Source organism: Antechinus flavipes, chromosome 2, assembly GCF_016432865.1.
Source record: "Antechinus flavipes isolate AdamAnt ecotype Samford, QLD, Australia chromosome 2, AdamAnt_v2, whole genome shotgun sequence".
NCBI lineage: Eukaryota > Metazoa > Chordata > Mammalia > Dasyuromorphia > Dasyuridae > Antechinus > Antechinus flavipes.
The window spans coordinates 439,921,009-439,935,928 of NC_067399.1; the positions used below are offsets into that span (position 1 = coordinate 439,921,009).

General features: G+C 38.9%; 1 protein-coding gene across 1 annotated transcript in view; it reads left to right on the plus strand.

Annotated features, from left to right (window-relative positions):
• The window catches only part of MMP24 (matrix metallopeptidase 24), a 59,415-nt gene that overhangs the window by 18,543 nt on the left and 25,952 nt on the right, over positions 1-14,920 (plus strand). The window contains exon 4 of the mRNA XM_051973715.1: positions 2,118-2,422. Within this exon, the coding sequence (XP_051829675.1) occupies positions 2,118-2,422 (305 nt within the window). The remainder of the gene's footprint in view (positions 1-2,117; positions 2,423-14,920) is intronic.

A 14,920-nucleotide genomic window follows, 5' to 3' on the forward strand; every position in this document is an offset into this window, starting at 1 on the left:
CTCAGAGCTGACTGGGATCTGACACCCACCCTCATTATGGACAGAATCAAAGCTCAATGGGATAAAAGGGCCAGCACCGTGGGAGTGGGTGGTGGAAAAGTCAGGGGATCAAATGTCTACTTTTGACTCTGCTACCTTTTACCTGTATGAGAAAAGTTCTTTGTCTGAGCCTCGGATTCTCGGGGTGTAAAATGGAGTTGGACTAGTTAGTCCATATATGTAATGACAATAACAGTTATAACAATAGCTAGTATTTATGTAGCATTTGAATGTTTGCAGAAGAGCACTTTATGTCGGGTGCTAAGACCTTTTCCAGTTCTGTAGCCTACAAGTCACTGAGAGTGCCCCAAATTCTGACTTGATGGGTATCCCATGCACTCATCCAAGAGACTCTATTTAGAAGAATTTGTATCTGAAGGGCTTTATTCTTGGCTACCTTCTATACCCTAACCCTCTCCCAGTCCTGACCCCTGCTGACCCCTTGATTGGCAAGGTGCTATTATTATACACTATTATTATATAATATATTATTATTATACGACTGGGGTCCAATTCATCCTGGAACTGAATAGATCTGATCCCAGGTATAATCTATATGATCCCAGATCATAAGGCATGATTCTCAGGGTTCTTGGGTCTGGGTCAGAAAACATATCTTCTGAATGTTCAAAAGAGAGTAACTAATATGCTTTGAGAACTACAGATCATGCCATTGAAAGATTAGTTGAAAGGACTGGAGATGGGTAGAGAAGACTTAATAGAGGGAAAAGGGGGAATGGGCAATCTGATCACTGTCTTGAAGTATCCCAAGGACTGTCTGAGAGAGATAATCTAATCAATCCAGGGAGGAGAATTAGAAAAAAAAATAGATTTTTCAGGGAGGAAGATTTCTATTCCATTGAATGGAGAACCCACTGAAAATTTGTGTTGCCTCAAAGTGCAATGAGCCACCTTAGGGATGAACTTTCCATCCCTAGAGGTCTTCCAGAAGAGGCTGGACAACCTCTTGTTGTAATATTAAAAGATTATTTTTGTTCAGATGCCAGTGGGATTTGATGGCATCAGAAATGTTTCTTAGAGGGAGAAAAAAATTTAGAATACAAAGTTTTGCAAAAGTGAATGTTGAAAACATTTGTATTGTTGAATTGTATTTGGAAAAATAAAATGTAATTTAAAAAGAGAGAGAGAGAGAGAGAGAGAGAGAGAGAGAGAGAGAGAGAGAGAGAGAGAGAGAGAGACAGAGAGAGAGAGAGAGAGAGAGAGAGAGAGAGAAATGTTCCTTTCAATTCAGATTCTATGAATGGAATCAGGAACTGGATAAACTAAATTTGCCCCAACCAATTCTCAGGGCTCAGGGCCAGAGTCCAGACTGGACATCTTCAGGAGTTATTACTAAGGCCCACAGTTAATCAAACTTATTCAAGAATGGAAATTTAAAAGGACCCAAATAGCAGAAACTTGTATTCTATTCCTTAAGAGGTAGAGGAGAAGAGCTCGAAAAGTTCTGGGAGCTGTTAGGAGGTTTGAAATCTAGTCCCAAGTCTCCCCCACTGACTTACTGTGTGAGCTTGGGCAAACCTTCTGAGTTCTCTGGGCCTCAATTTTTGTCGGCTGTAAATAATAGCAACTCACTTTTATATTAGCATTCTGAGATTTGTAACAAGTGTTTCTGTACATTTTCTAATTTGATCTAGACAGCCCTGTGAAGTAGATATTATTATCTCAGATTTATTGATTAGGAAAATGAGATTTAGAGATTAAATGATTTGCCCATGGTCGTACATCTAGCAAATACTCTTAGGCAGTTTTCAGACCTCCAAGAACAACATACTCTCCACCCTGGCCCAACATGCCTCCTAATAAGTTCTACAATACTTCCTTCTCCTGAAGAGCAAATGAGATGATGGATGGAGTTCGACTCACATCCTGAGGTTTTAATGTGATTAAACCATTGAGAGGAGAGAGGAGGAGGTGGATCCATTGAGAAAGAAGGAGAAAGGGACTGCTGCAGGAAGAAGTGGTCAAGCCTAGAAACAACTGGGCCATATCCCCATGGCCTTATTCTTAGTCCTGAGAGGGTCGACCTCATCCTCACTGACATTTTCCTTTCTCACCAGCATTCACAACTACACCCCCAAAGTAGGCGAGTTGGACACACGGAAAGCCATCCGCCAGGCCTTTGACGTTTGGCAGAAGGTCACCCCGCTGACATTTGAGGAAGTTCCCTACCACGAGATTAAAAGTGACCGCAAGGAAGCAGACATCATGATTTTCTTTGCCTCTGGTTTCCATGGTGACAGCTCCCCTTTTGATGGTGAAGGGGGATTCCTAGCTCATGCCTACTTCCCTGGCCCTGGGATTGGTGGAGATACTCACTTTGACTCTGATGAGCCTTGGACCCTGGGGAACGCCAACCATGATGGTAAGGCCTGTCTCAGGCACAGGGTGACAGTATCTCCTTATTCAGGGGAATATACTAAGGGCTTGGGGGATATGGTAAAAATTAGACATGGTTGCCTCCTTTGTAGAACTGCCTATCTAAAGAGTAAAATATATTCAATAAACATTTATCCAGCAGTATCCTGTGTAGATATGGAAAAGGATACAAAAATAAACAGACAAGACCTCTAGCCTTATGGAGCCCATGGTAAGAGGGAGGGGTAGATTTGGTAAGGGAACAACACAGAGAGACAGAGAGAGTTTTAATACTAAATGGAACACAAGGCATAAGAAAGATACACTCAGAATGCTATGCAGATTCTGAGAAAGGAAAGAGCATTTCTATCTGCGTGATCAAGGAAGGTTTTAGGAAGAAGGTAGGTCTTAAAAGAAAGGTAGAAATAAAAATATATGTAAATAAAATCAGTTGAGGAATAGCGAGATGTTTTTAGTCTGGAGAAGACCTAAGGAAAATGTAAAAGCTATCACATTCTGGATTTATTTGAAATATTTGAAAGACTGTCATGAAAGGAGATTAGGCTTCTTAGTAGAAGAAGGAACAGTAGGAAAAGGCTAAATGGAGGAAGACTCAGCTTCATGTGAGAAATAGTGTTCCTAATAATTAGAGCTGTTCAAAAGCAGAAGTTCCCTATTACTAGAAGTCTTCAGGCAGAGACGAGAAGATCATTTTTCAGGGTTATTGTAGAAGGTTTCCTACTTCAAGCACAGCAAAGATGTGACAATCTCCAAAGGACCTTCCACCTTTAAGAGTTTATTCTGAGACACAAATTGGTCTCTCTGACTCCCATCTCTCCATCTTCTGCAAAGTATTAAAATAATCTTACAAAGCAAAAGCCTGACCTTGTCCCCTCTCACCTCAAGAATCTTTGCTGACTCCCTTTTGTCTCTAAAATAAGACAAAGCTTCCCTGAAGGGTCTTAAAAGATCTTCCCAAATCAGCTCCAGACTGTCTTTTCAGACTGATTGAATATCACCCCCTTTCTGTGTCCTGCTCTGACCCCACACTTTATGATCCATCCAAATTATGTGGCTTGCCATTCCCTTTATACAACATTCTATTTCTCAGCTCCATGCAGGCTCTTCCACCAACTGGAGATGCACATCCTGCTTCTCTCCCGTCCGTTCTTAGAATCTCTAGCTTTCTTTAAGATTCAGACTTTATACTTTTCCGTTTTTCCCTAGTTAGCATTCTCTCCTCTCCTCAGATTATTTTTGCAGTCACTTATCCTTTATATGTTCTCTTAAGTAGTTCTCAAACATATTGGTCTCAGCACCCCTTCACACTCTTAAAAATTATTAAGAACGAGCCAGAGAAATTTTGTTTATATGGGTTATAACTATTGATATTGATTCTATTAGGACTTAAAGTGGTAAAGTTTTAAACATGTATTTCTTCATTTTAAAATAACAATAACATTTTAATGAAAATAACTACATTTCAGAAACAAAGATTAGGCAGGAGAGTGTTTTTGTTTTACATATTTTTGCAAATCTCTTTAATGTCTATCGTAATTGAAGACAGCTGGATTCTTCTAGCTTCTACATACAATCTGTTGCAAGAAGTTTTGATGGAAGTATATGAAGAAAATCCAACTTCACACAGATATGTAATTGGATAAAGAGAGAATATTTAATAGGTAAATGATATCAGTATTATTATGAAAATGATTTCAATCTTGCAGACCTCTAAAAGGATCCCCAGACTATCCATCCTTGAAGGTGAGGGCTACTTTGCCTCATCACCTGAGGGTGCCTTACAAACAGAAAATGCTTAGCAAATATCTGCTCTGATGAACCAAATTAGTTCCATTTGTTCAATAATGAATAGAACCAGCTACACCCTGCGAAAGAAGTCTGGGAAATGAGTATGAACCATTACATAGCATTTCCAATCCCTCTGTTTTTATTTGCTTGCATTTTTTATTTCCTTCTCAGGTTAATTTTACCTTATTTCAAAGTCCGATTCTTCTTGTGCAGCAAAATAACTGTATGAATAGGTATACATATGTTGTATTTAACATATACTTTATTATATTTAACATGTATTGGTCTACTACCTGCCATCTGGGGGAGGGGGAGGGGGGAAGGAGGGAAAAAGTTGGAACAAAGGTTTTGCAAGGATCAATGCTGAAAAATTGCCCATGCATATATCTTGTAAATAAAAAGCTATAATAAAAAAACAAAAACCAAAAACCAAAAATCTGCTTTGCAGTCCTGGTCTAGAACTTTGTCTCTGATAAAATACGAACTGAGAAGTATAGTGGACGAGTGCCAGGCCTGGAGACAGGAAGACTAATCTTCTTGAGTTCAAATCCCACCTCAACACCTCCTCACTGTGTGACTCTGGGCAAGTCACTTCACTCTGCCTCAGTTTCCTTATGTATAAAATGAACTGAAGAAGGAAATGGCAAACTACTCTACGAGTGTCTTTACCAAGAAAATCCCAAATGAGATCATGAAGAATCAGACACAACTGAATAATGAGAAGTATACAATGGAAGGCCCATCTTTATCATAATCTCATAGATCTCATGTTCCAATATATCTCAGATTTTCTTTAGTAATATAGTGCTGCCACTCAGCTTTAAGAAAGTTCTTTTGTAAGGGGCAGACACGAAAGCATGTGGATTTTCTCATGGTTGTGTTTCACAATCTACTTCTGAAGGGAGGTCTCAGCAAACCTATTTGATTAGGGAATATTCTCCTAGAATAGAGACTCTGATGGACAATGCAGGGATGAATTCTAGAGCACATGACATTAGGAGGCACCAAGTATCAAAGTGGATTGAATGCTGGATTTAGAGTGAAGATATTGTGTCTCAAGCATTTACTAGTGTATGTCCCCTTGATCAAATTATTCTTCCTCAGTTTCTTCATCTGTAAAATGGGAATAATAATAATAACAACACCTATCTTCCTGGGTTGTTGTAAAGATTAAATGATATAATATTTGTAAAATGCTTTGCAAACCTTAAACTAAATAAGTGCTAACTAGCTCTGCAGAAATGTTATGAATTGAGAGTGGGATAAGAGGCCATTCAAAAAACCTATCTCTGCCACCTCTTCTCATTTCACTTAGCAATTCCAGATCTGTCTGTGTGCAAACATGTGTGAGGAGAAAGACCTAGGGGGAAGCCAGACCCCTTTTTCCTACCCTCAGTTCCCTTTGGGTTGATCATGATATTTCTCTGGGCTTCTGGATGGTCCTGTTTGTCATTCTGGATAACAGGAATTGGTTACTTTGGGGATATTTTTGCCGGAAGTGGTGGATGACATATTTTAGCTAAGACAGACTCTGGTCCAAATTGTGAAGATGTTGAAGTCCATCACTGCGGCCATTACTCACTGGTGCCCCTCATTTCCCTTACTCAGGTCTATCCAGCTGTAGTCTCAAATTGGCATATTTGCCAGCTCAGGGCCTAGAGTCAGGAAAACCTGAGGTCAAGTCTAACATCAGAGACTTAGTAGGTATAAAACACTGGGTAATTGACTTCATCTGTATTTGCCTCAGTTTTCTTAACTATAAAGTGGGGATAGAAATAGCACCCACTTCCCAGGACTATGATAGAAACAAATGAGATAGTATTCATAATGTATTTAGCACAGTGCCTGGAACATAGTAAGCCTAAATGCTAGCTATTATTAGTCTGTCGGGTATAGGAGTGGATAGAAAGGTTACTTGACATGTAGGACCACTGGTGCTTCTCTTAGCTTTTCTGGGATTCAGTTTCTCCAGTCTTCTACCAATATAGGCTGATACCTCAGTGACTTAGTCTTAGAGAACTTAGACACTGAGATTAAGTGACTTGTGCAGAGTCATACAACCTGTATGTATTAAGACTTGAACCCATGTTTTCCAGAGGCTGGCTTTTTATTCATTACATACATTGAAATGTCTCTGTGAGGTTAGTACGTACAGATATTGTTATCATCTTTATTTAACAGAATTAAAATTAAGTTCTTTTAAACTCAGAAGGCTTACATGACTTACCCAGGATCATACAGCTAGTAATTAAGTGTTGAAGAGAGAGTTAAACCAAAGCACAAACATTCATTGGAACACCAATCCAGGGTTTTCTACACATGCAGAGGTAAGCATCTTCATTGGCTGTTAGCACCTTCAGTCACTTTTCCCCTCTGATTGGAGGACTGGAGGGATGGAGAATAAATTTTTTTCCCAACCTTCCTTTATAGAGAGCTTAGAATTTTCCAGTTAACTCTTCATTTTCCATCTACTTAGTTTCAGGGACGCTCTCTGATATCCTTCTTCCTTCCTTTTCTCTTTTGTCTTCCCTCATTAGATTGTAAGCTCTCTGAGCATTGGGACTGTCTTTCCTTTTCTTATTTGTATCTTCAGCACTTATTACATAAACTGGCACATAGTAAGTGGGTACTTAATAAATACTTATTTCCTTCCTTCTTCCAGACTCTGAACACAGGTCAGAATTTCTTCTTCCTCTTCAGACCCTTTGTTTTTACAGTAAAATACTTCTGTTGGTGGTCTTCTTTTCTCCTTCCTTCCTCTTCTCTCCCTCCCTCCCTCCATCCTTCCTTTCCTCCCTCCCTTTTTCCTTCCTTCCTTCCTTTTCTGCATCTTCTTTTTAAAAGTTCTACTTATTTCATTCTTCTAATAATCTAAAGAATGAAAGGGTGAACATTTTGAGCCCCTTTCAGTTTTCTAAAAGGCAGGTGGTCAGTCTGCATTTACACATATTTAGCTGTTATCTTGACCAATCCATCCCCAATCCCCAAGTAGCTTGTAAATATTTTACATTTACCTTATGCATCCCCCCCCCCCCACTAAAATGGAAACTCTCTAAGGGCAGGGACTGGTTCATTTTTGTCTTTTTATTCCCAATGCATAGTACAGGAACTGACACTTTTTGTGTTTAAAGTGGACCTGTGTTTTCAGGGACATAAGAAGCCACTCAGGAGGCACTTCTATCAATACCAATCACAGCCTTTTCTGCCATTTATTGTCATAAAGAGTTGTCCAGGGCAGCGAAAGGCTAATTGACTTACCCATGATCACATAGCTTTCTATGTCACAGACACAACTTGAACCCAGATCTCTCTCATACTAATTCTGGCTCACTCTCTCTGCTATCAATCTGCCTCTCACTTGGCACATAGTAGGCAGTTAATAAATATTTGTTGAATGAAGGAGAACCTAGCCCCACCCCCAATAAATTCCAGGAGTGAAGGGGACAAAGAGCAAACCTATACTAGTATAGAGCAGAATACCTGCAATTCCTAAAGGAGTTGGGGAGATTAGGTTTTTGCAAGTCATGAGTCAAGTGGTCTAAAAGAAAGCCAGGAATAAAACAAATTAAGGTGACAGCCAGGAGACATGGCTCCAGGCTGATGACACCTTCAGTTGACTGTGTGATTTTTATGCGTGTGACCTAATTTTTACACCTGAAAAGGAGATGGGGAAGGAAAGATGAAGCTGATGTTTTAAACTTGAGAGCCTGGGAGGATGGTGTGGCCCTTGATGTAAACAAGAAGGTCCAGAAAGAGAGCTGTCTGGGAATAAAAAGATGTTAGATATGTTCAGTTTTACACGATGCTCTTACATCCAGGTAGAGAAATGTAGCATAAAGTTAAATCCATAGGACTGGAGAGATCAGAGTTGAAGAGGTTGCTTTAAATCACTCATATCACCAATTTGAGACTCCAAGCTTAGATAGGATTTCTGAAAGAGAATATGTGATCAATCAGCCACCAAGAATTTAAGCGTCTGCCGTATACTAAGCATCAAGCTAAATGCTAGAGATACAGGGACGAAAATGGAACTATCCTTGTTCTATTGTGAGAGACTTCATGGACACACACACACACACACGTGTCCTTATATACACATTGTGTAATATATGTATTGTGTGTATGTATATATAGGTGTGTGTTTATAAAATAAGTAAATATAGACTGAGCAGATAAATAATACAGTGACAGACCTAGAGTCAGGAAGATTCCTCTCTCTGAGTTCAAATCTGGTTTCAGACTTTTACTATTTACTCTTGGTAATAAATTAACCATGTTTGCCCCAGTTTCCTCAATTATAAAATGAGTTTGAGAAGGAAATGGCAAATCACTCTAGTATCTTTGCCAAGAAATTCCTGGATGGGTCATGAAGAATCATACACAACTGAAAAATGACTGAACAGATGTAGAACAATTGCAAAATAAATACAAGATTGATGAGTATGAGAGAGTTTTGTAAGGAGGGTACTAGCAATTGGTGTGGCAGTGGATGGTAAAGGCTTCTTTTAGAAGATAGTGCTTGAACTGAGTTTTAAAGGATATGAGGTATTCTATGCAAAGGAGGTGCAACTCAGGCATGGGAGACAGCCCGTGCAAAGGCAGGCATGGATATGGGAGATACAGTGGATAAGAACAGATAGGTAAAGACTCTTTTGCAGGATCACCTTCCTTTTTTTTTTTTTAAATAACTTTTTATTGATAGAACTCATGCCAGGGTAATTTTTTACAACATTATCCCTTGCATTCACTTCTGTTCCGATTTTTCCCCTCCCTCTCTCCACCCCTCCTCCAGATGGCAAGCAATCCTTTACATGTTGAATAGGTTACAGTATAGGATCACCTTACAATTCATTGAGTGGGAGGAGGAAGTGAAGCCAAAGGGATAAGAGATCAGAACAGGCCATGCCCTGCTAGCATCCTTGGTCTTATTCTGCAGTTCTTCAAGTCTAAATTGAAATTAAAAGCAAGATTCAATCCCTTGTCTTAAAGTCAGTGCTGCTCAGCAAATATACCATATAGAAACCATTCCTTAAATCATCACTTTATAGATGAGGAATGTGAAGCAAACAGGTGAAATGACTTACTCATGGAGTCACAGAGCTAAGTGTCTGAGGCTAGATTTGAACACTGGTTTTCCTGACTTCAGGCCCAGTTCTTTCTCTATTCTGCCACTTAGCTGCCCTCTGATCTTTCCATGCTTTTTTGAGAGGCCCTAAGAGTTCTTGGATCATGGGGGTCTATCTCCTGATCCCAAGATTTCAGGACTGAAGCCTTTAGACTAGAGATACTCTGAAGTTCATTACAAGGCAAAAGTGATGACTGAAAAATCATCACTCATACTGTGAGCTGTTACACTTACTATTATTATGGACAATAATAATACTATAAACCCCTTATTCTGCTTCTTCCCTTAGGGTGTATACAAGAGACTATAACAAACAATTTTAAGTGCCTGTGGAGTTCTAGCTAGATATCAGAATGGGAAGAATAGAATATTTAGCTAAGACAAGGTTCCTGCCCTCATTAAGATTATAATCTAGTCTGAGATACACAAAAAAGAAGAATAGATGATGTTATATGATAATTGAATTGGGGATTTACAAAGCAGAGTAGTATAGGAGGGCTAAAGAGGAAGAGAAGGTTTCCTGAAAAAGGTGGCACTAGAGTTTGGCTTTTAGGAAAGGATTTTAGCATGGGAAGAGAAAGGTAATAGGGGGAACATTCGGGGTAGAGGATAGCTTAAACAAAAGTTGATTTCTTCTATTGTCTACTTCTACAATCCCAAGCTTACCATCCCCAGTTAGTCAGGAAACCATCATCCTATTCGCATGACCAGCACTTTGCACAAGGGACCCCTCACATCTGAAATGTACTCTCTTCACCTCTGTCTGGTACAATCTCCAGCTTCCTTCTTAACATTGGTAGTAGTTTATTTAACATTTTTAAGGTTTGCAAAATACTTTGCATATATTATTTCATTTGATCCTCACAACTCTGGGAGGCAAATACACTCATTAGCCTTCAGATGAGGAAACTGAGGCAGATAATACTGAAAAATTTGCCCAGAGCCACACTTATAAATATATTACAATTTCTTTCTTCCTGATTCCATGTCCAGCACTCCTCATTAAAAGTTTGTTATGAGTTTTTACATAAAACTAGCTCCTCAAAAGTGCTTCCCTCCACCTGAAGCCTTTTCTCAGTTATTAGCACTCTATCTCTCAAAATTACTCATATTTGGTATTCACTTATCAGTACACATGCTATATCCCCATGTAGATTATACATTTGAGGACAGTTTTATTGATGTTTTTCTATGCCCAGTGCCATACATGGCGCTAGCACATAGTAGGTGCTTAATGAATGCTTGTTGAATGAAAGCAGGACAGGGCAGGGTATATAGGGGCAGAGAGGGAACAGTGCAGTTTGGCTGGCACAGAGTGGGGGGAAGGGAGTTTGTAAAATTCACCTGGAACAGCAGGGTGGCACCAGATTGTGGAGGGCCTTGAACTCTCTAGCTGCACTCTAGGGGCTCTCCTGGCTGAGATCTTTGAGACAAACCCCTGGGGAAACAAGCAATCAAAGGCACTGTGCAGAGGTACTGGGAGCAGAGCCAGGAATGAGCCCCAGGGAACCCAGTTGCTTTCCTGCTTTGCCCGTTGCTTTGCTCAGGACAGGTCTCGGGGATGAGCTCATACTTCCCCTGCCGGCTGCCAGAGGCCCAAGAGCCATGGGAGGATAGGGGCTCAGTCTGGTTCTTTCCCTGTGTCCAAAGCCAGTTTACCCACCTCTAACAGAAGGCGAGTTCCCAGGTTGCTGGCCAACCTTGCACTGATCTTGTCCTGTCTCCTGGAGATGTGAAGCCATTGGCTCTAAACAACTTCTCCTCAAAGCGGACTTTGCTCAAAGCATTTGTGCTGTCTGTGGGGCTCTGGCACTTCATCTTCAAGCAACAGGGATATTTTTCGTGGGCTAGAATTCACCCTGTAGGGTTAGGGATCATCCTCATGGGCTTGGGAAAGACTTGGCATTTAACCCCCTTCACAACCTGTCACTTACCCACTCCACCTTTCCAGCCTTCTTACACCTTACTCTTTCCTAAGTACTCTGTAATCCAGGAATACTGCCTTTCTTACTATATCTTGCTCAGAACACTCCATTGCTCAGCTCCTCTCTGCCTGGAATATGCTCCCTTGTCATCTGGGTCTCCTCACTTCTTTTTGGTTGTTCAACCATTCCAATTGTGCCCAACTTTTCATTTGGGATTTTCTTGACAAAGATACCAGAGCAGTTTGCCATTTCCTTCTCCAGCTCATTTTACAGATAAGGAAACTACGGCAAACAGGGTTAAATGACTTTCCCAGAGTCACACAGTTAGTAAGTGTCTGGGCCAAATTTGAACTCAGGTCTTCCTGACTCCAGCATGATCTAGCTGTACTCCTTCATTTCCCTGGCTTCCTTCAAGTTCAAGATGAAACTCCATTTTCTTCAAGAGACCTTTCCTAATCTTCTTTAATGCTAGAACATTCCCTCTGCTGATTATCTCTGGTTTTTTGTTTCAACATAGATGATTTTATGTCATCTCTTTGTTCAGTGGTTCTCAAACTCTTTTTCTCAGTATCTTTATGGTATTAACAACTATTGAGAATATGTCCAAAGAGTTTTTGTTTATATGGGTTACATAATAGATACTTATCATAAAAAGAAAAAAAAAACCTAATTTTGAATTTGTAGACCCTCTGAAAGAATTTCAGAGACCCTCCAGGATTCACTGCACCACACTTTGAGAACCACTGTCTTTGTTAGATCAAGAGCTGGTTGAGACCCAAAACTATCTTTTGTGCTTCTACTTGGCTTTGTCTCTCTGTCTGTTGATCTGTCTCGCTCTTTCTCTCTGTTCCTGCACTACCTCCCTCTTCATATATACATACATACACACACACACACATATGTAAGTATGTATATATAGATACATACATGCAAAACATACACACATGTAATCTTGAGCTTAGCACAGTGCCTGGCTTAATAAATGTAGGTGTTTAATAAATGTCTATTGAGTGACTGAGTGACTGGAACACAACTCTAATCTCAATTGTCTGGTTGTTCTTCTCCACTATCCTATCCTATCCAGTGCATGTTGCGAAAAGTGGTTAGAAGTCAGAGCTATGCATTAGGTCACAGCTTCACTCTGATCTCTAGTTAGGCTGCATTGCCCACATAATGGATTTTACTTAAGCTGGGTGAACTTGTTTTTAAAAATATTTTGGTAACTATATTTCAGTATAATTGGCTTCCTTCTCAGTTGTGTATATTTCATTTCATGCACTTAAAAACATTATTCTGAGAAGGGATTCATAGAGACTTCTCCAAACTATGAAATGAGTCCAAGACACAAAAAGTTTAAGAACTCCTAGACTTGTGTTTAAGGAGCCTCAAAATGCTGAATCTACACATGAAAGCAAAATAATCTCTTCTCTCAAGGAATTTATTTTTTTAAAAATTATTTCCCTTTTGGGGAGAAGGATGATAAAAAAAAATCAAGCATTTATTTTCTCTGTTTCCACTTCTTCCATTATTTTTCAATGCAAAAACAAAAACAAAACCTTTGTAACCAATATGCTTAGTCAAGCAAAGCAAATTGACCTGGCATTGGCCAAGTTTAAAAATGTATGTCTCATTCTGCTTCTTGAATCCATCACTTACTTCTCTGTCAGGATGTACATAGCAGGGATCACCATCTGTCCTCTGAAACCATCACCATTACATTGATGAGAGGTTATTACTTGTTCATAAAGGAAACTAATTATATTGAATTACAGTTATCAAAAGATTTTTTAAAATCAAGTTCATAGATTCCATGTTAAGAACCCCTGAATTAGTCCCACTTCATTTATTTTTTACTATTTATTTTTATTTTATTTCATTTTATTTTCAGATCCATATTCCTTCCCTCTAACCTTCTCTTCTCCCCACACTGAGAAAGCAAGAATAACAATTTTTTTTTTACAAATACAAATACATGTAGTCAAAACAAATTGGGCCTGGCTATGCCCAAATATGTATGTGTACATATATGTATATTACTTATGTGAATATAATTCACTTAACTTAAGTGAATATATGTATATTAAAAGATATGTGTATATATGTTCATATACACATGCATACATATAATGCATACATCTTACAATCTGAATCCATCTACTGTATCAGGAGATGGGCAGCATGTTTCATCTTGAGTTCACTGGAATTGTGGCTGATTAATATATTGATCAGTCAAACAATAAACATTTATTAAACACCTATTTTGGATTAGGTACTGTAAGGATAAAAAAAAGAAGCAAAAAAAATCATTATCCTCAAGAAGCTTACAATTTAATGGGGGAAACAACAAACAAATAAGAATAATCAGGAAATAATTTATAGAAGGAAGCTTCCAGTAAAAGATAAGATTTTAGTTGATATTTAGCCAGGGAAATCAGTATGTATAGTTGAATAGATAGAGTTCCAGGCATGGGAGACAGCCAAAGAAAATACAGGGATTTGAGAGATAGAGTGTTTTGTTCATAAAATAGCCAGGAGGCCAGTGTCATTGCATCTAACAGTATTTTACAGGGAGTAAGACTGGAGGGATCGAAAAGAGCTAACTTATAAAAGGTTTAGAATGCCAACTGAGCAGATCAGGATTCTGAAGTTTTTCAAATTATTTATCTTTACAATACTGTTGTCATTGCATAAATTGTTCCTCTGGTTTTCTACTGTTCACTTTATTCTGCTTTAGTTCATATCAGTCTTCCCAGGTTTCTCTGAATCCATCTTTTCCATCATTTCTTACAACATAGTAATATTCTATTACACTCATTTGCAGTAATTTATTCAGTCACTCACAATTGGTGGGATCCCCATAATTTGTAGCTTATTGTTACTACAAATATATAGAGCTGCTATAAATATTTTTACACGAGTTCTTTACTGCTTTCTTTGATTGCTTTAAGGTATAGAGCTATTAAAGGTATTATTGGTCAAAAGGGATGTCCAGCTTAATAGCTTTTTAGATATGGTTCCAAATGACTTTCCCAAATGCCTGGACCAATTCATGTGGGAGCTTATATTTCATTAAGGGAGGTGATGTGCACTTATAAAGACATGTATGGAATACATGCAAAACAGATGAAAGGTAGGGCAGTAGCAGCTGGGGGACCAGCATGATGTGATTTGAATTACGGTTTTTAAAATAATAGCTTTTTATTTTCAAAATACATGCAAAGATAGTTTTCAACATTTACTCTTGCAAAATCTTGTGTTTCAAATTTCCCCCTCTCCCCTTAGACATCAAGTAATATGTGCAATTCCTCGATACATATTTCCACGACTATCATGCTGCAAAAAAAAAATCAGATCAAAAAGGAAAAAAAAAATAAGAAAAAAAAGCAAACAACAACAAAAATGGTGAATACACTGAATGATCCACATTCAATCCCCAGTCCTCCTACAGGAGGAGTTCTCTCTTTCTGTCACAAGTCTATTGGAATTGGCCTGTATCACCTCATTGTTGAACTAAGTTTTGAAGGAGACCAGGAATTCCAATAGGTGAAAGTGAAGGAGTGAATTCTAGAATTGGTGACAGACAGCCTATGCCAAACCTAGAAACTGGACTTGGGGTACCATGTGTAGGGAACACTGGGGCCTGCCT